The sequence below is a fragment of the Hypanus sabinus genome, chromosome 7 (assembly GCF_030144855.1).
Source record: "Hypanus sabinus isolate sHypSab1 chromosome 7, sHypSab1.hap1, whole genome shotgun sequence".
Classification (NCBI taxonomy): Eukaryota; Metazoa; Chordata; class Chondrichthyes; order Myliobatiformes; family Dasyatidae; genus Hypanus; species Hypanus sabinus.
The window spans coordinates 18,648,985-18,671,187 of NC_082712.1; the positions used below are offsets into that span (position 1 = coordinate 18,648,985).

At 41.3% G+C, this 22,203-nt stretch overlaps 1 protein-coding gene across 1 annotated transcript in view; it reads left to right on the top strand.

Annotated features, from left to right (window-relative positions):
• galntl6 (polypeptide N-acetylgalactosaminyltransferase like 6) overlaps nucleotides 1–22,203 on the top strand; it is a 784,854-nt gene that overhangs the window by 73,475 nt on the left and 689,176 nt on the right. The window contains exon 2 of the mRNA XM_059974280.1: nucleotides 7,401–7,509. Within this exon, the coding sequence (XP_059830263.1) occupies nucleotides 7,401–7,509 (109 nt within the window). The remainder of the gene's footprint in view (nucleotides 1–7,400; nucleotides 7,510–22,203) is intronic.

The following is a 22,203-nucleotide window of genomic DNA, read 5'->3' on the forward strand; positions in this document are numbered from 1 at the left end:
CCCATGACTGAGGTTGTTACCGGTAAGGTAAATCCCTACCATTAAGGTAAAGCTAAAAGCAAAGTAAATTACATTTTTCTTTGAGCATAGCATTCAGTTATACATTTCTTTTTTACCTCTCTGATCTGAGCAAAGAGTTTACCTCAAAGTCAGTAAATGTTGGAAATCTAAAGCAACACACACGACATGATGGAGGAACTCAGCAGGTCAGGCAGCACAGAAATTTTGGTCTGAGACCCTTCTTCAGGACCGAGAAGGATTGGGGGGGGGGGGGAGGATGCCTCTCTTTCCACTCTGGTCATCTGATTTTGATGGTATAAGTCAATTCCAGGTAGTCAATACTCATTCAATAGTTGCATTGGGATTCAGATGAGAATAAAGTTTCAATGGATTATGCATTCATGATATCTTTTCATTGGAGCAACACAAACTACCTGCTCTCCACATTGAAGTCAACTAAACATATACAGAGATGAAATTCCAGCTGTAAATAAGTAAGCAGGCATGTCCTCAGGCACACACTGAAGGTTTTAATAGCGTCCCACTTTGGATAACCGGAGCTCTCTTTCTAATGAGTTTTGTCAAACCCTAAAGCTCCTGACTATATTATCATATATAGAGGTTTCTCAGGGCATGCAGTGTCTGTTCTGTTACTATATTGTTAATATTCATCAAAAGCCACAAGGGATCAGAAAAGAAAAGAATACACTCCTCATTCTCACTTGGCCCTCCCTACTCTGTTCCTAATTCAATGCCACTCCCAATATCACTCTGTTCTCGCAGATGATTGGGATAATATCTTCATCTCTATTACACTGCCACCCAGTCCATTAATATAAAACATTCATTTCCCAGATAATACTACAGCATTGTGAAGAATTCCAATGTAGTTTAACAAGAACACAGATGAAATTAACAGTCAGCCAAGCCTATTGCTGTCCAAGGTCCTGGAGCAACACATGCTGACCAGTAATCACCAACCAGAATTATAATCAGGTTTAATATCATCAGCATATATTGTGGAAATTATCTATGTGGCAGCAGTACAATGCAATACATAATAGAGGGAAAAAACATGAATTATAGTAAATATATAGATATACTTTAATTCATGTTTTTCTCTGTTATGCATTGCACTGTATTGCTGCCATATATATGTATATATGCATATAAGTATACGTGTGTATTGTGTGTGTTTTATATATATATATATATATATGTGTGTGTGTGTGTGTGTGTGTGTGTGTGTTAAATTAAGTAAGTAGTGCAAAAATGGAAATAAAACAGTTGTGAGGTAGTGTTCATGGGTTAATGTTCATTCAGAAATTGGCAGAAAGGAAGAAGCTGTTCCTGAATTGCTGAGTATGTGCCATTAGGCTCCTGTACCTCCTCCCTGATAGTATCAATAAGAACAAGGCATGACCTCGATGATGGGGGTCCTTAATAATGGATGCTGCCTGTTTGAGGCATCAGTTCTCAAAGATGTCCTGGATACTACAGAGGATAGTACCCATGATGGAGCTGACTGAGTTTACAACTCTCTTCAGCTTATTTCAATCCTGTGCAGTAGGCCCCATCCACATACTAATTGGTGAAGCAGCTAGTTAAAATTCTCTCCACAGTACATCTGGAGAAATTTGTGAGTGTCTTTGGTGACATACTATCTCTCCTCAGACTCCAAATGAAATGCAGCTGCTGTCTTGCCTTCTTTGTAGCTGCATCGATATGTTAGGTCCAAGTTAAATTCTCAGAGATATTGATACCCAGAATCTTGAAGTTGCTCAGTCTTTTCTCTTCTGATCCCTCTGAGAACTGGTGTCTGGTCCTTCTTACTGAAGTCAACAATCAGTTCTTTGGTCTTATTGATGTTAAGTGCAAGATTGTTGCTGCAACATCACTCAACTAGCTGATAAATGCCCTCTCATCATCATTTGAGATTCTGCCAACAACAGTTGTATCATCAGCAAATTTAAAGATGCTATTTGAGCTGTGCCGAGCCACTCAGTCACGGGTGTAGAGAAAGTAGAGCATTTTGCATTTGTGGCTTGGTAGCGTAAAGCTTCGCACAATCACTTTACAGTACTGGCAATCACTGATGCGGTTTTGGTTCCCTGTTGCTGTCTGTAAGGAGTTTGTACATTCTCCCCGTGACTGCATGGGCTTCCTTTGGGTGCTCCAGTTACATTTCACATTCCAAAGACTTAGAGAGCTGTGGGCATGCTACGTTTGCACTGAAACTTAACCACGCTTGTGGCTACTCCCAGCACAATATTCAGACTGTGTTGGTCGTTGGTACAGTACAACACATTTCTCAAGACAGTTCAATGTTTCAATAAGTATGTGGCGAACAAATTCAATCCCCACTTGTTCATGATTTGCTGTCTCGTATGCCCCTGGTGTTAAGGGCAGCAATGAAGGTCCTTCATCTCTGTCTGCCCTTGGCCACTCAGATGTAGACAGATTCTACTTCGCTAGTTCAGTTCAGTTTCTGTTTATTGTCATTTAGAAACCACAAATGCAATGCAGTTTAAAAAAAGATGAGACAACGTTCCTCCAGAATGATATCACAAAAACACATGACAAAACAGACTACACCAGAAAATCCACATAACGGTTGGCAATCCCAAATCCAGTTCGGTTTCTGTAGCAATTTTGATTGACCATTCAGGGTTGTTAGCCCTGAGCTGAACCCCCAAACCTGGAGAACCAGTGGACCACTCTCAGTCTGGTGTCTGCCCTTTGACCTGTTAGGGATGAGCAACCCTACCAAAAGCCCAAGCATAAAGCCCTGACTCCAGCCAACATAGCTCTCCAGGTCATTGAGGCATGCATGCCTCCAAAGTAAAACAAGATTGTGATCCCCTTAGAAGTCCATAAAATGCCAGCCTCATTATAAATGGCAACGATAGTTATGCTGGAATGTATTTTGGAATCACCAGTAATCCAATGGATGAGGCAGCCAAATATATGTTTTTTATTTGCTCTTTCTTGTTTTGTCAACTTTCACATGAAATTAGCTCAATTTTTTAAAAGCTTCACAGATCCTCTACAATGTTTGGAGAGCCCTACCTCTAATCACTTCAAGAGGGTTGCGTACTTCAGACGGGGGACCATTAACCTGACTGTATGTTTAGAATATTCATGAGTGGATCTGTACAGGCATTTTCAAGAGGACGCCATCAGGTCCAGGGATGTTAAAAAAAAGCAGTAAACTTAACAGTAGAAATAGAGCATGCAATGCAATTGGAAAAGTGCTAAAAACCAATAAGCTTCATCACTGAACGATTCCCTGAATATTGTGCAAGCAGAGTTTCAACATTATTGGCACATGCTGTAAGTTATAGCCACAAGAGATTTGTCAGATGCTGGAAATCTTGAAGAACACACACAATATGCCTGAAGAACTCAGCTGGTCAGAGAACATCAGTAGGGAGACATATATAGTCATTGTTTTGTGCCAAGGCCCTTCATCATGTATTCAAGCAAGTCTTATTAATGAACAGATCTTTTTATCCAGCTTCTCTGTAAAATGTATAGCAAATGCAGATTAGAAGACTTAGCAGTTGTGTGAAATTCAACCAGAAATATCAGTTCTTTAATGAAAACATAGAGTCATAGAGCACAGTGGCACAGAAGAGAGTGGACCATGGGAGAATGGGAGGGAGAAAGGGAAGGAGGAGGGGCACCAGAGACAGGTGATGGGCAGATGAAGAGAAGAGAAAAGTTAAGAGAGGAGCCAGAATGGGGAATGGAAAAAGAAGGGGCAGGAGATGGGAGAAATTACTGGAAGTTAGAGAAGTTAATGTTCATGCCATCAGGTTGTAGGCTACATAGATGGAAATTACGTATTGCTCCTCTAACCCAAGGGAGGCCTCATTGTACCTATAGAGAAGGTTATGGACCAACATGTTGGAATGGGATTGGGAAGTCAAATGAAATTGGTGGCCACTGGGAAATCCCACTTTTTGTGACAGAGGATTTATATGTATATGATTCAAGATTGTTTAAAGTAATTTCCAGTAGACAAGTGTAAAGGAGAATGAAATAACTGTTACTTCAGATCCAATGCAGCACAAAAAACACCATAAGATAAAGAACACAATAATAAAAGCACATAATAAATATAAATACATCAAAGTGATGCTAGGCAGAGGATTGTATGTTGTTCAAACTGTATCCTCTAAGGAGTTGTACATTCCCCCCATGTGTTTCCTCCAGGTGCTCTGGCTCCTCCCACAGTCCAAAGACTTACCAGTTGGTAGGTTGATAGGTCATTGTAAATTGTCCCATTATTAGGCTAGGACTAAACTGGGGGAGTTGCTGGGCAGTGTGGTTGAAAGGGCCTACTCCATGCTGTATTTTAATAAATAAAAAATAAATAAGATGACTGTCAGAAAATGAAGGGTGTGGAGGGGTGTGTCAGTGGGTGGAGATCTTGATCAGTCTTACTGCTGAGAGACAGTAACTATTTTTGATTCTGGTGGTCCTGGCATGGATGCTACCTAGTCTCCTCCCTGAAGGGAGTGGAAATGGGCCACACACTAGCATTTTTCTAGCACCTTTCTGTATATATGTCCTTGAAGGCAGGTGGGCGGGGCAGTGGTGCATTAAGAAGTTTTGACTACCCATTATGAAGCCTTCCTATCCTCTGCAGTGCAGTTTCCATACCATGCAGTGATGCAACATATTAGAATTTTCCCTACTTTTTCATCTCTAAAAGAAGATGAATATTGATGTGCAGCTTCCTCAGAAAGTAGAGACGTTGGTGAGCTTTCTTGATTGTGTAGGATATGTTCTATGACAATGAGAGGTTATGTGAACACAAAGTACACTGCAAATGCGGTGGTCAAATCAACGTACAAACAAGCTGGATGAACTCAGCAGGCCGGGCAGCATCCGTTGAAACAAGCAGTCAATGTTTCGGGGCGAGACCCTTCATCATGACTGATGAAGGACGGGGAAGAGGTTATGTGAGATGTACACTCCCAGGAATTTGAAACTGCTCACAGTTTCCATTGCTGTGCTGCTGATATAAAGAGGGGGTGTGAATGGTGTAGGTTCTCCTAAAATTGATAACTTCATCCTTTGTCTTGTTGACATTAAGGACAAGGTTATTTGCCTGTTACCAGTCCTTGAGCTCTTCTATCTCCTCTCTGTAGGCCTCCTTATCATTGTTTGTGATGAGCCCCATCACTGTTGTGTCATCGGCAAACGTGACAATATGGTTACTTGAGTGTTTGGCCGTGCAGTCACGTGTGAGCTGAGTGTACAACAATGGGCTTAGCCCACAGCCCTGGGAGGACACCTGTGTTGATGATGATGGGGAGGGAGGTGCAACTGTACATCCTGGCTATCTGGTCAGGAAGTCCAAAGTCCTTTTATTTATGTGTTCAGTTCTTAGAAAGTGAGGTTCCAATCCATTTCTTTGGGTTCTGAGATGGCTAATGAGGGTAATTATAGAAGTATATTTCAGAACTTCATGTTCCATCAAGCATCAAAGCAGACAAAGCAGGTGGATTTGAAATGCAGACAGAATTGCAATGTACGAAGTGTGAGGGTGGTTTATTTTCACATAGCAAGACCACACCTGTAGCATTAAAATAATGATCAGATAATCACTTCAGTGACATTAATCAGAGGACAGAATACCAACCAGGGCATCAGGAAGAACTCTTTTGTTCTTCTTTAGACTGTTGCTATGATTCTTTCGATATGGGTATTGGAAATGCAGTATTATTTTCACATGTACGAAGGTGTAGTGAAAAGCTTTTGTTCAGATGGGATCCAGACAGAATACACCATGCATAATTACAATGAAGTAATATTGTACTCAGCTGAAGGTTTCTGCAACATTTGTGGAGTCCAGGTCTTGAAATATATTTTTTGTGTAACTGTTGGTAATGTGTTTTGCACCTTGGCTCTGGACCAATGCTGTTTCGTTTGGCTGTATTTATGTGTATTTATGGTTGAGTTACAGAGGAAGTGCAGTGCAGAAGGTCAAATAGAATGCAAGAACCACAACGAGGTAGATTGGGAGACCAAGAATTCATCTTGTAGTGGATGAGAAGTTCACTCAGGGGTCCAATAACAGTGGGACTGCCCTTGAGCCTAATGTTACATGCTCTCAAGCTTTTGTATCTTCTGGTCAAGGGAAGAAGGGAGAAGAGAAAATGACCAGGTTGGGAGGGATTCTAGAATATGTTGGCTGTTTTCCTGAGAAACTGTAAAGTGTGGGCCTACTCATAAGAAGGGAGGCTGGTTTGTGTGATGGACTGAAGTGTGTCCATAAGTCTTTGCAATTTCTGGTGGTCTTGGATAAGCAGTTGTCACACCAAGGTGTGATCCATCCAGATTTTTGTAGTGCATCTGTGAAATAGGTGAGCTTCAACATGGATATGCTAAATTCCTTTGGCCTTTGTAGGAAATAGAGGTGTTGGTGTACTTTCTTGACCATAATATCCATGTCACTAAACCTGAAGAAGGTGTTGATGATTAGTAGAAGTAGAAACGTGAAGCCCTTGACCACCTCCACCTCAAACTCCTTGACACTGGCAAGGCATCTGTCTTTCCTGTCTGGCAGGATCTTGGAGCTCCGTTAAATATCTGGCAACTTCCTCTGATGGTGCAGCCCACACACCCCACCCCACCCTAAATACCACACTAAGGGGGTCAGAATGGGTTATGGGTCCAACTCTCTTGGCCATAGACAGTTCCATTCAAACCACTTGTCCCACTAGATTGTTTAAAGGCCAGTTCCAAGTATATGAAACATCAATAGGTTCAATCGGTAGTAGAAAAAAAATCAGAAGTCTTGCAGATCCCAAAAATATGAAATAAAAATTGAACGCATTGGAGATACAGAGCAGTACAGGCAGCATCTGTGGTGAGGAAATCAGACTGTCCTGAATAACCAGAACCATTACTTATTTCAATCTCTGCTGCCTGCCCTGATGATTAACCTCAGCACTTTTGCAATTAATTGCCTGAGGTAGTAGATACTTAGCTTCAGAACCATTGACTAGTAACTCAGGACTCCAGTAGGAATTACATTTGAGTTTGATCTGGTTGGATGTGAGATATCCAGGTCCGCTGGAGACTGGAGTTGGAAGGTTACGGACTGTCCTGGGGGTTTAGAGGACAGTGTATGTGTATGGATGGGAGGGAGGGATGGGTCTTGTTGCTGTCATTTGCTGTGTTCAGCGCCGTTTTGCTGAGTATTGTGAGCGTGCTGTGTTGGCACTAGAATGTGTGGCAACAATTGCGGCCCAGCACATCCCTGGGTATGTTGGTCGTTAATGCAAACAATACATTTCACTTCCTGTTTTGATGTACATGAGATAAGTAAACTTGAATCTTAAAATAACTTTGTAAATAAATGGAATGACCTATATGTTTTCCAGGGGTTTCCCCTCGTCCAGAATGACGATCGTTCCTACAGCTGGCCAGATGGATTGAAGAGAATTGACTGGCACAACTATGAGAGTATTCGGGAAGATCTGATGCGTTCAGGTATGGGCTTTGTAAAGAATTACAGTACATTTTCTTCTATAATCTAAGCAGGTCAGTTATTTAAGAAAAGACTCTTATTTTTGAGTAACACACACAAGATGCTGCAGCAGGCCAGGCAGCATCTATGGAAAAAAGTACAGGTGACATTTCAGGCTGAGACACTTCATCTGGAGTCCTACCAAAATGTCCCGAAATGTCAACTATACTCTTTTCCATAGATGCTGCCTAGCGTGCTGAGTTCCTCCAAAGTTCTGTGTATGTTTCTTGGATTTACAGCATCTGCAGATCTTCTCTTGTTTGTGACTTACTTTTCAGTTCCTTTCCAAATGTTTGAAGATGAGTTATTTCCATTTCAAATCCAAGGAAACTCCTTCTGGACATATACTTTGATTAATTAAAAGGCTCTGGGCATTTCTGGCAAGACCATTCTACGCATCACTGGTTATCCTTAAAGGGTAAGCACAAGCAATTCTACACATGCTGGAAATCTAAAGCAACACACACAAAATGCTGGAGGAACTCAGCAGATCAGGCATATCTATAGAAAGGAATAAACAGCCGATGCTTTGGGCTGGGACCTTTCTTTAGGACTAAATGACTTTTAAGCATTACTAATGTGTCCTCCTCAACCGCTATTTCCAGCATCTCCTTTTAAGTAGCACCAACCTTTGCGTGAAGAAGCTGACCCTAAGGTCCCTTTTAAATTTTTCACCTCTGATTGGTGCCCTCTTAGTTTTAGTCCCCTGTAAGGTTGTGCTAATAACATCTGCTTTCACCCTGTCAATGCTCCTCATGGTCTTAGATACGTCAATCACATCACCCCTCATATTCCCTACATTTCAGGGAATTAAGTCTTAGTCTATGCAATATCTTCTTGTGACTCAGACCCCTGAGTTGTGACAATGTCCTGGTAAATCTGTGTTGTACACAACAATAATAACATCTTCCCTAAATTACAGGATGACCAAAGCTCCACAGGATATTTCAAGTATTGTATGATTCCATGCCTTTCCCCATTAATTTTCTCCGTAGATTATTTATTCTAATCTTACTTTTCTTTAGAGATACAGTATGGAACATGCCCTTCTGGCCCCACAAGCCGCACCACACAGCAACACACCCTGTACATAACAGAGTAAAAGCAAGGAATCTTAATTATATAATCCTCAATGCAAGAACCTTTATTATATTAAATTTGCAACATCTCAGTTGATTGGAACAATGAAGTAGATTCCCGATTGTGGATGAAAGAAATCTGCAGAATAATTCAATCAACTTTGGGACCAGGTTTTGAAGGGCTTAAAGTGGTTTGTGTATGTCTGTAATGGGACAAAACTTAAGTTGCTTAAAAGACCGCATGGGGGAGAGATATTAAGTTTAGAACTTAGTGTCACGTAAGATTTCAATGAGGTTAGGGTCAAAATATGAAGAAGTTCAGGTACAGTTTAAAAAACTTTCTTACAGTAGGATCATGGACATGTAGATTCAGCAAATTCCCAAAATGTAAATTTATACTGTACATAAATGATATAATAGTGAAGAAAAACACAATGTGCAAGACATGACATCAGTGCAAAATAAAAAGGCAATTTTGAGACTAGTCCATGGTCATGCAAGAGATGGCCCATAGCGTGTTGTTGCTGAGGTCGTGATTAGCATTGTGCAGGCTGGTTCAAAAACGGTTGTAGGGAACTCATTCTTCCTGAACCTGATGGTGTGGGGCTTCAGGCTTCTATACCTCCTACCGGAGAGCAGCACTGAATTGCATAGTATTCAATTTAAACAGGCAGATAAGCAACAGAGGGAACATGTCTCCAGGAAAGCTGTCACGGGGTCAAAGTAGTTGTTCTGTAGTGATCTGTAAAACAGAAAATGTAATGGCAGACTGTCACAATGTTAGAAACATAGAACCAAATGAGCTGAAGCCTTCCCTACTCAACTATTAATTATGTCAAAATTGAATGGTTTTATTAAAGCTGCAGTGTCTACTTACTATATACTTTTACCTGACAATAAATTCTACGTACTGTAACTTGACATTTCTCTGTGCTCTCTTTTGGGTATCATAAGTTTTGTTACATTACAGACTTCTGCAAGCCATGTTAATCATGATCTTCTTCAGAGTCTGGTCAGTAAACTGAATACATTATTCTGCAGAGCTCTTCCATCTGCAACTGGGAATCTTCCTCACTGCTCTAGTCAATACTGAGATGTTGCCAATTTTATGTAATGAAGGTTCTTGCACTGATGTTCAAATTATAAATGACTATTTTCATTATCTGAGATGGTTAAAAAGTGCTAGCTACTCCATGACCTTGAAATATAAATAATCATACAAAATACTCTCACAAAATGGGACAGTCCCAGATTTTGGGATGAAGGGAGAGAAGTTGGCTTTAGAGTCCGGTGACTGGGGTCTGGTGACATTGGCTGTCAGAGGCTGTTGACAGGCTACAGACTCTTTGAGGCTACGTCCACACTACGCCGGTTAAATCCATAACTGAAGCTTTTTCTCTTTGTTTTTACCCTTCGTCCACACTAAAACGGCATTTTCATCCCCCGAAACCAGAGCTTTTCAGAAATGCTTTCCAGGGTGGGAATTTTTTGAAAATGCTGCTCAGGCAGATCAGTGTGAACGGGGTAACCGGAGACTTCTGAAAATGCTAACAGACAGCAGCGTGCCATTTCGTTGTTTTCTTGAACGTAACCTAACAATTTCAGAACAGACAGCAACGAGACTGAAGCAAGAAGGGTTAGAAATGTACTCACCAAATACTTTGACCCATAACTTACTGAATAAATAAGTATACTCACTTTGCCCTGTTTTCTGTCCTTGCTCGTATGAAGGTGGTTTACTTATTTTTGCCAATACTTCTCTGACAATAGATGGATAACAGCATAATGTAATATTGTATGGAAATACCAGATAACACTACTGCAGACATGTTTTATACATTTAACAAGGTACTTTATTAATGCAACAGAGTTAGTCAGTTTTTCAATGTTCGTCGTCAGCCGGTTCATACTGCCCGTGAACTCGCTGTCAGTTGCCTTCATATGCTCCAGTATTTGTTTTCCTTTTACTTTTAAGTTCTCCTGTGCGAGAGCCAACAGCTGTCCATCGTTTTAAGTTTTTCTAGTCTGTAACCGAATGAGCGCGCACTTTCACACCGAGATTCGACCCCAAACATGTCTCTTGTTTTCGGTAGATGTGTCTTGTGTATGCGCAGTAGGAGGAGATTCGCTGAAATCTCTGTTTCAATGTAGACAGAGATACTTTAAAAACGCATAGTGTGGACGCCTATCATTTTTACGCGAAACCGGTGTTTTCAAAATTATCCGGTCTAGTGTGGATGTGCTGGGCACCACAAGTTCATGTTTGTTTGTTATTTTAATTGTCATTCAACCATACATGAATACCCATGACTACAGCCAAATGAAACAGTGTTCCTCCAGGGCCAAGATGCGAACACAGTACCAACAGACATACACAGCACAAGGCATATAGTGCACATATAAAAAATTATAGTCAAAAACCCAGAGTCCGTGAATGTTGTGGCAGTCTGCAGTGGCACACAATACAACTTGATTTCTGCTGAGCAAACACTGGGGGCAGCACCAACTCCAGCTCAGATGCCTTGCTACACCACCCCCAGCAAAGCACACTGACTCCAACACCTCTCTCGGATGGCTGTAAAGAGGCAACAGCCTTGTTAGTCATCGCTACGGCTGAAGCCGTGCAGCTCTCCTACCAATCCTCGGTGAATCAGACTTGCAGCTTTCCGCATTAACCACATCCACCAGGGTCTTGCAATCTAAAGAAAAACGACTAGAACATCATGACCCACTCCTCTGAAAGACAGAAGAGAGTCAAGGTTTCCCATGTGATGTGGATGCACAAACACACGCTGATGTACACGAGTGTGTGTGTGTACATGCACGTGCACACACACACGTTCCTGCACTTTCTGAGAAACAAAAGGTGTTGATAAAGATGCTTTTTGTGGGGCATGGGGCTATGGGAAGGAAGTCTGTACAGAAGCAATCGATTTAATGTCAGACTACTAATCACACTGAGTTGCCCCAGTTTAAATAAAGAATCTCTACATTTGCTCCAGTGTCCTGATAATCACCACTCTGGGAATATGGCTCATGTGTGCATTTTGGCTTACCATTCACCTAAAATATAGTTAACCTATTAGTGACCATCCATGCCCTCTCCCATCTTGGTGGGAGGCCTGTGGTGATGTAATGGTTAACACAGCATGCAGTGCTGTGACAAATCTGACCATCTTCTGCAAACAGTAATTGCTTGTAGGATCACAGTTCTCAAGATGACTTTACGTGTTAACAGAGGGTCACAGCCTCTCCAGTGCCATGGCGATAATTAACCTCCCCAGCTGCCTGCCACATGGAACAAACAGCAGATCATGACAGAGGAAGTGGCAGATGGTGCAAGCACACACATGGTTTCACGCACCTGCAATTTATGGACAACCCGTCCACGTGCATAGGTTTCACTTCAGTGAAGATGCGACCTCTTTACTCACCATTCTTCACTGAATGGTGAACGTCTAGCAATAGAGAAGGAAGCAAAAATAAGCCATTTGGCCCCTCTTGAATGGATCACTATTCAACATGATAACGGTTGATCTATTACTTAAGTGCATCTTTCTTGCACTAACCCTACACCCTTTAATAGCTAGAAGTATATTGATAGCTGTCAGAGACTGAACATCCACAAAGCATGTGAATTGGAAATTCAGGGGTTTTGCCATCCTCCACCATCGAAGCTATGTTCTCTTTATTGTGGTCCCAACTGAACAGTAACAGGGATCCAAGCTTCAGCACTCCAATTCCCTGGAATATGGTTAGCTGCCACTGTCCCTTTAATACTCAGACAGCTAATTATTTTCTGCCACATTCCTTCATGGAAAGTCTGTACTTAAAGGACTTGTACTGAGCAGTCTGTGCTCAATCATAGGAGTTCCATTTCTCGTACTGCTGTTTGTGATTTTTTGCTTTTGGATTTCATTTGTGTCATCTTGTTTATTTTGAGTATGGGTTAATTCTCGACCTTAATCTGCGCTTGGGTTCACCACCAACCGTAGCACTCTCGCTATACTCTTCTTGCTGCTAGATTGGGGCAGGATGTACAAGGGCCTTGGATCCCACAGCATTAGGTTTTTACCCCACACTATCAGGATCCTGAACCGATGTTGATAACTCATTTCAAAAATGAGTCTACAAACTACAGACTCGCTTTCTAAGACTACAAATCATGTTCTTAGTATCATTTTTGTAAATTTGTACAGTTTGGATGTTTGCCAGTCTTTGTGAATTTTTGTAAATTCTCTTGTAAATGCTTGCAAAAATTTGAAATTCGGTAACATATTTAAAGGTACAGCATATGTATTTTGATAATAAATTTATTTCGAACTTTGATAGCTGGATGAAGATATTTCTCAATCACGAATGGCAGTTTCCTGATTTTGGGACCATGATACCTAACTCTAAGCATCCCTCCCAAGAAAACATGATCATGTCCCCTTTGATCCTCACCAGTTATTCAAGATACACTTACAAGGATCCATCAGAGTGTGGAATGTCCACTGCTCTGCCCAAGGCTGCAAGATATTGCAGAGAATTCTCCATGGGCTCTGTCTACACTTTCCCTCTGCCCTAAAACAGCTAACGTAGTCAAAGACTCTCCCGTCTGCTGCTATTAAAAAATTCTTCAACAACTTCTTGAATGAGAAACATGAACTCTCGATCTCTCCTCCTATCTTGTTGTGGCCCTTGCATCTTATTTATGTCTACAGTTTTGTATGTAGTTTCATTTATTCTATTGCATTTCTATCTTCTATTGTAAATGCCTGCAAGAAAATAAATCTGTGTAGTTTATGGTGACATGTATGTACTTCAGGTAATAAATTTACTTTGAACTTTGAACTTAATATCTACCTGCACAACACTCTGTAATTATCGCTGTAATGCTATAATTTGCATTCGGTTACTGTTTTTGCTTAATATGATCTCAATGCACTTCTATTGTTGAATGATGTGTACAATGGCATGCAAAATAACGTTTTTCCCTGTCTCAGTACACATGATAATAATAATCCAATTATAGCTACCTTGTCAAGCCTGCTAGAAGTGTGTATGTTTTAATAACATCACTTCTTATTCTTCTGAGCTCATTTGGTTCAGTCTGCTTCATATTCCCTAAATCCACCTTCCCATTAATCATACTGCTCCTCTCTCTCTCTTTCTCTCTATGGCAATTATATTCTTCCTTGAGTAGGGTCTCCAGACATGAGCACTAAATACCAGAGGGGGATCTCAATAGTGCCCTTTTTATATTGGAAGCCACAGTAGAGTAATGGTTAGCTCAGCGCTATTACAGCTCGAGGGTCAGAGTTTGGAGTTCATTTCTGTCATCATCTGTAAGGAATCTGACGTTCCTCCTTGTAGAATGCATGAGTTTTCTCCGAGAGCTCCACTTTCCTCTCAAAGACATACCGACTAGGTTAATTGGTCATTGTAAATTGTCCCATGATTATTTTAGTGTTAAATCAGAGTTGACAGGGGTCTCATAAAGGGTTTGGAGGGCTTAAGCCATGCTGTATTACTATGTAAGAAATAAAAATAAATAAATAACTTGAGCGAAGTGTTTCTATACTGTTACGAACCACGTAACTGGGTCACTTACCAGCAAAGATAGAGAGGTCCATTGAAGTCTGATGGTACTATTTTTAACAGTATTTATTAGTAAAAATACACAAAAATAATATCAATGCAAACATACAGATAATATACATCGTCAATACTAAATCTAAAAGCGCGGGTATAATAATAATCAATAAGGAATAGCTCTATCGTTGTCTAGGGGTTAATGTATTGTCTGATGGAAATATAAAAGTCACTTTAGTTCATTCAGGCTTCAGCTTTTGGTTGGAGAGAGAGACGATGTTTTTAGAACTTGCCCGTTTTCCTTTTTATGATGTCGATCCTTCGAAATGTTGTCGGTGGTGATCTCTTCTTTAGCTAAGCTGTCTTCCGTGGTAAGGCCTCAATCCCGGGCAATGGGAAAGGACACACGAGGGCCCTCCACCGACTGTCGCTATTAAATGCTGTCACGGGATTTCCAGCGTTTCTTCTGGTGCATCTCAAGGGGTTGTTCCCCAGATCCTCTTTTATCCTTACTCACGGGGTTTCAGATGTCAATCGGTCTGGGATGATGCAATCCCTCAACCAACCCCCTCTGATCATTCCCTGAGGGCTTCCGTTAAGTACAGTACTCAATATACAATTCCATCTCCAAGAGACAATGGCCGTTTTCTGTGGCTTTGTATCGCAGAGGGCCAGGACATTCCAAAACCTTGAGGATTCTCTCTCATTTCCTGGGTCCCGGACCTGAATTAGTAGCGAGCTTGTGATTCTCAAAAAGGAGGGGGCTACTTTGTACCCTTCTCAGAGTTGTAGCACATTCGTAACAATGCCTGTAGTTAAATTCTGTTGTAGTGCAGGACACCATGCAATGTACACTTGTAATTGCTTGCTTGAAGATGGGACCCTCTGAACACGAAACTTTTAATATCTCCTGATTTGTTGGTTGCAATAATTCAGTGGGAAGCCACTGAGCCGAAAGATCAAATTGTCCTTTCCATCCTTTCACACAGGAACGGCTCCATCAGTCTTCAACATGGAGGTCATAAATTTCAGACTCAGTAAATTACAAGTCACTTAACCCAACTCAAATCAACCTTCACGTGCAGCTCACCATCAGTCATAAGTTCAAGACACAAGAAACAGTGCAAATACAAAGGTTTCAAAGGCACATTTAATGTCAGAGAAATGTATAAAATATGCATCCTGAAATTCTTTCTCTTCACAACCATCCACAAAAACAAAGGAGTGCTCCAAAGAATGAATGACAGTTAAATGTTAGAACCATAAGTCATCCCCCCCGCCAGATCCCCTCCCTCCCGCACCTAAGCCGCAACAAGCAACAATCCCCCCTCCCCTCACTGGCAAAAAAAAGCATCAGCACCTGCCATCAAGCACTCAAGCATGCAACAAAAGCAACAGCAAAGACACAGACTTGCAGTGCCCAAAGACTACACATTCACCTGGTATTCAAAATACCACAAGTTCTCTCTCTCCCTAATAAGGGAGAAAGACAGGACTGTTTCACAGTGAGAAGGGAGGTATAACAAGCACCTCGCTGGTTTGTGATGTTAAAAGTCCATTGCATTGTTTTTTCCAAGCTCTGTGCCCAAAGATCTCAGGTCTCTCTGCACACAACCAAAGACCTTCCAGCTGCTACGACATACCACTCTATCGTGACACTGACCTATGATCTGCCCATCTCCAGAGCCCCGAGATTCTAGGCCTTCAAAGGGGAGCTGAACTCTTTGGTCACATCCTTGGCATGTCGGATAACAACCAGTCGTGAAACCCTGAGAGCGGGTCCCATTCCTGCAAAGAAGCAAAGTCAGCATGTAAATCCAGATCAGGGTCTTCAAAAGAACCCTGAAAGGGAAAAATAAAGATATTAAATATGGAAATAGAGCTGTTTCCGAAGATGCAAGCAAAGGAGTCTTCAATTAGTGCCATGTTGACTTAGCTCCACCCTCTCTGTACATATTATACATACTCCCTGTTGCATTGCTTGTCAGAGAAAATATTACAGTGGTGCTCTGGCTGGATAGATTCGAGGGCTCGTCTAGGGAGGCTATTTGGGTGGAATTAAGGAATGGGAAAGGTTTAGTGACACTTATAGGGGTGTATTATAGACCACCTAATTGGGAGCAAGAATTGGAGGAGCAAATTTGTAAGCTGATAGCAGATATTTGTAGTAAGCACAGGGTTGTGATTGTGGGAGATTTTAATTTTCCACACATAGACTGTGAAGCCCATTCTGTAAAAGGGCTGGATGGTTTGGAGTCTGTAAAATGTGTGCAGGATAGATTTTTGCAGCAATACATAGAGGTATCAACTAGAGAAGGGGCAGTGTTGGATCTTCTGTTAGGGAATGAAATAGGTCAGGTGATGGAGGTATGTGTTGGGGAGCACTTTGGGTCCAGTGATCACAATACCATTAGTTTCAATATAATTATGGAGAAGGATAGGACTGGACCCATGGTTGAGATTTTTGATTGGAGAAGAGCAAACTTTGAGGTGATGTGAAAGGATTTAGAAGGAGTGGATTGGGACAATTTGTTTTATGGGAAGGATGTAATAGAGAAATGGTGGTCATTTAAAGGTGAAATTTTGAGGGTACAGAATCTTTATGTTCCAGTTAGGTTGAAAGGAAAGGTTAAAAGTTTGAGAGAGCCATGGTTTTCAAGGGATATTGGAAATTTGGTTAGGAATAAGAGAGATATCTACAATAAATATAGGCAGCATGGAGTAAATGAGGTGCTCGAGGAATATAAAGAATGTAAAAAGAATCTTAAGAAAGAAATAAGAAAAGCTAAAAGAAGATACGAGGTTGCTTTGGCAAGTAAGGTGAAAATAAATCCAAAGGGTTTCTACAGTTTAATTAATAGCAAAAGGATAGTGAGGGATAAAATTGGTCCCTTAGAGAATCAGAATGGATAGCTATGTGTGGAGCCGAAAGAGATGGGGGAGATTTTGAACAATTTCTTTTCTTCAGTATTCACTAAGTATATTGAATTGTGTAAGGTAAGGGAAACAAGTAGGGAAGATATGGAAACTATGATGATTAAAGACGAGGAACTACTGGCACTTTTAAGGAATATAAAAGTGGATAAATCTCTGAATCCTGACAGGATATTCCCTAGGACCTTGAGGGAGGTTAGTGTAGAAGTAGCAGGGCCTCTGACGGAAATATTTCAAATGTCATTAGAAACGGGAATGGTGCCGGAGGATTGGTGTATTGCTCATGTGGTTCCATGGTTTAAAAAGGGTCCTAAGAATAAACCTAGCAATTATAGGCCTGTCAGTTTTTTTCGTCAGTGGTGGGTAAATTAATGGAAAGTATTCTTAGAGATAGTATTTATAATTATCTGGACAGACGGTCTGATTAGGAACAGTCAACATGGATTTGTGCATGGCAGGTCATGTTCGACAAATCTTATTGAATTTTTTGAAGAGGTTACTAGGAAAGTTGATGAGGGTAAAGCAGTGGATGTTGTCTATATGGACTTCAGTAAGGCCTTTGATAAGGTTCCACATGGAAGGTTAGTTAGGAAGGTTCAATCGTTAGGTATTAATATTGAAGTAGTAAAATGGATTCAACAGTGGCTGGATGGGAGATGCCAGAGAGTAGTGGTGGATAACCGTTTGTCAGGTTGGAGGCCGGTGACTAGTGGTGTGCCTCAGGGATCTGTACTGGGTCCAATGTTGTTTGATCATATACATTAATGATCTGGATGATAGGTTGGTAAATTGGATTAGTAAGTATGTAGATGATACTAAGATAAGTGGCATTGTGGATAATAAAGTAGGTTTTCAAAGTTTACAGAGAGATTTAGGCCAGCTAGAAGAGTGGGCTGAACGATGGCAGATGGAGTTTAATGCTGTTAAGTGTGAGGTGCTACATTTTGGTAGGAATAATCCAAATAAGACATACATGGTAAATGGTAGGGCATTGAAGAATGCAGTAGAACAGAGTGATCTAGGAATAATGGTGCATAGTTCCCTGAAGATGGAATCTCATGTGGATGGGGTGGTGAAGAAAGCTTTTGGTATGCTGACCTTTATAAATCAGATCATTGAGTATAGGAGTTGGGATGTAATGTTGTAATTGTACAAGGCATTGGTAAGGCCAAATTTGGAGTATTATATAGAGTTTTGGTCACCGAATTATAGGAAAGATGTCAACAAAATAGAGAGAGTACAGGGAAGATTTACTAGAATGTTACCTGGGTTTCAGTACCTAAGTTACAGGGAAAGATTGAACAAATTAGGTCTTTATTCTTTGGAGCTTGGAAGGTTGAGGGGGGACTTGATAGAAGTATTTAAGATTATGAGGGGGATAGATAGAGTTGACATGGATAGGCTTTTGCCATTGAGAGTAGGGGAGATTCAAACAAGAGGACATGAGTTGAGAGTTAAGGGGCAAAAGTTTAAGGGCAACACGAGGGGGAATCTCTTTACTCAGAGAGTGGTAGCTGTGTGGAATGAGCTTCCAGTAGAAGCGGTAGAGGCAGGTTCGGTATTTTCACTTAAAGGAAAATTGGATAGGTATATGGATGGGAAAGGAATGGAGGATTATGGGCTGAGTGCGGGTCAGTGGGACCAGGTGAGAGTAAGTGTTCGGCATGGACTAGAAGGGCCGAGATAGCCTGTTTCTGTGCTGTAATTGTTATATGATTATACTTTATACCTGCAAACTGAATCAGATTTTCCACATGTAAATATCCACATAAATGTATGGTATGTTGGGCTCCTGTATGAATGGGAATGTCCCAGATCCCTGTGAGATTTGTCAGATGCACAGAGCAAGACAGAACGGAAACAAATCCTTCAGGTCATCAAGTCCACGTGAACCATTAATTGCCTATTCACACAAAGCCCACACTAATTCCATTTTAATATAGACTCAGTACAGAAACAGGCATATCCCTCCCATCTATGTACTTATCCAATCTTCCCTTAAATTGAACCTGTATCCAGTATTTCTGCTAGCAGACCACACTCGTACCATCTTCTGAGTGAAAAAAAAAATCCTGCTCGTGTTCCCCTCACATATTTCACCTTTCACCCTTAACTTACGACCTCTAGTTTCCAACCTCAGTGGAAATAAGCCTGCTTGTATTTACCCTATCTATACTCTCATGATTTTATATACCTCTACTAGATCTCCCCTCATTCTCCTCCAATTTGGATACTTTTGTGGGGGATGACAATGCCACCTTGACTGGGTTACAGGCACTGAGCATGGGTAAGTGGTGCAGAAGGGAACAGTAGTGATAGGGGACTCAATAGAGAGGGGAACAGACAGGAGATTCTATGGACATGAATGGGACACCTGGATGGTATGTTGCCTCCCAGGTGCCAGGTCAGTGGGACTGGGCAGAAAAATGGTTTGGCACAGCCAAGAAGGGCCAAAAGGCCTGTTTCTGTGCTGTAATGTTCTATGGTCAATGGAATTTGTTGCCACGAGTGGCTGTGGAGGCCAAGAAATTGGGTGTATTTAAGGCAGAGATACTTAAGGTCCTGATTAGCCAAGGCATCAAAGAAGGCAGGGGAGTGGGGATGACTGGAAGAATTAGAACAGCCCATTATTGAATGGCGGAGTAGAATCGATGGGCCGAATGGTGTACTTCTGCTCTTTTATGGTCTTATGTTCAGAGATGCCTCAGATCGCATCTACAACATTTTGGAGAGGGAGGGGAGCAGCCAGGTGTCTTGGTACATGTTAGTACTGTTACATACCTCGTGGGTATTTTGTGACTGGCTTATGACCATGATGTAATTGAGTACCTTGTGAGCATGATGTAGTGGTCTTGTGATGGTGGGGTGATATAATTTTCCAGCCAGTGTGGGATCATGTGATGACGTTCTCAACATGTATATAATGGGAAGCCCCTGTTGTTACGCAGTTGATTCGTTGTTTCATTCGTGAGTTACTCCACTATGCTGCATATTTGTCTCATGACGCAGTTTCGTTTTAAAGTGGAGTTTTACTTTCTTTTGTAAGGTACAGAATCGTTGTGCCAGCAGTTTTGCCAGTCACTGCCAGTTTTGTTTGGTGTGCCTTTGATTTACCTTTAAAATCTAAATATTGGAGAGTGAAGACCTTACTAAAGTACGGAAACCTGAAGGATCGAGTAAAGTTGGTGTCATTCAGCGGTTTAATACAGGATCGACATTATTGAATCTTCATTCAGAAATAGTGATCTGATTCTGAGATAACCCCTCTATGATCAGGAAGGTTTATGCAGTGTTCATTCGCCAGGGAAAAGGTCAGTTCCTTTAAGCCGTTTTATTTCCTTCATCGTGAATCCTTTGGATAGAATCAGCAGTACCGTCATGTCTTCGAAGAAATCAGTTTCCAGAGAAGTCTGTCCTTACTGACTGTATAAATCACTTGGACTTCCGAATTTACCACTTTAAGAACTATTGCAGAGTTTGGCTGTTTGTTAAATTGCTGTATAACAGTTAACTTCTGGTTAAGTTAGTTGTTTGCTTACTTTTCACTTTTGTTGAACAGAGTTCAATAAATGTTTATGTTTGTTTATAATACCTGACGCAATTCTATATCCATTGTTGCCAGCCACATAACAGTACCATTGACATAGGAAGGAAAAGTAATGAGGTCATTAAAAGAGAATTTCGAGTACTAGTTAGAAAACTGAGAAACAGGTCTGCCAGGTAGTAATTTCTGGCTTGCTGCCTGTGCCACACATCAGTGAGGGTAGAAACAGCCAGATAAATGTGTGGCTGAAAAGCTGGTGCAGGTGGCAGGGCTTCAGGTTCTTAGCTAATTGGGATCTCTTTTGGGGAAGGTATGACCTGTTCAAAAGTGATGGGTTGCACCTGAAACTGAGGGAAACCAATATTCTCACCAACAGCTTTGTTAGAGATGTTGGGGAGGGTTTAAACTAATTTGGCAGAGGAGTGGGAACGGGAGTGAAGGAACCCAGGAAAGGACAGATGGTAAAAAAGTAAAGATAGCGTGCAGTCAGACGTCAGGAAGGGCAGGCAGGTGATGGGACTTAGTTGTAGCCAACAGGCTGAGTATCAAATCATTAGGGATGAAGAATCAGAAAGGATAGCAAATAGAGTACTCAAGGTGTTATATCTAAATGCACGTGGTATAAGAAATAAGGTGGATGATCTTGTTGCAATATTACAGATTACCAGGTATGATATTGTGGCCATTACTGAATCACAGCTGAAGGTTGTAGTTGGGAGCTGAATGTCCAAGGTTACATGTTATATCAGAGGGATAGGAAGGTAGGCAGAGGAGGTGGTGTGGCTTGATGGGTAAAGAATGGTATCAAATTAGTAGAAAGATGTGACATAAGATCGGAAGGTGTTGAATCCTTGTGGGTTGAGTTAAGAAACTGCAAGAGTTTAAGGACATTAATGGCAATCATATACAAGCATCCAAACAGTGGCTGGGAGGTGGACCACAGGTTACAACAGGAAATAGAAAAGGCAAGTCAAAAGGACAATGTTATGGTAGTTGTGGGAGATTTTAACATGTAGGTCAATTGGGGAAATCAGGCAGGTAATGGATCTCAAGAGAGTGAGTTTTTTTGAATGCCAAAGAGATAGCTTTTTAGAGCAGTTTGTCGTTGAACCTACGAGGGGATCAGTTGTATTGGACTGGGTGTTATGTAATGGAAACATTGAAATGTAGAAAATCTACAGCACACTACAGGCCCTTCGGCCCACAAAGCTGTGCCGAACATGTCCTTACCTTAGAACTACCTAGGCTTACCCATAGCCCTCTCTTTTTCTAAGCTCCATGTATCTATCCAGGAAAAGACCCTATCGTTTCTGCTTCCACCGCCGCTGGCGGTCCATTCCACGCGCTCACCGCTCTCTGCGTTTTAAAAAAACTTACCGCTGACACCTCCTCTGTACCTACTTCCAAGCACCTTAAAACTGTTCCCTCTCATGCTAGCCTCTTCAGCCATGGGAAAAAGCCTCTGACTATACACATAATCAATGCCTCTGAAGTGAGATTTACTGGTCTATAATTTCCTGGGC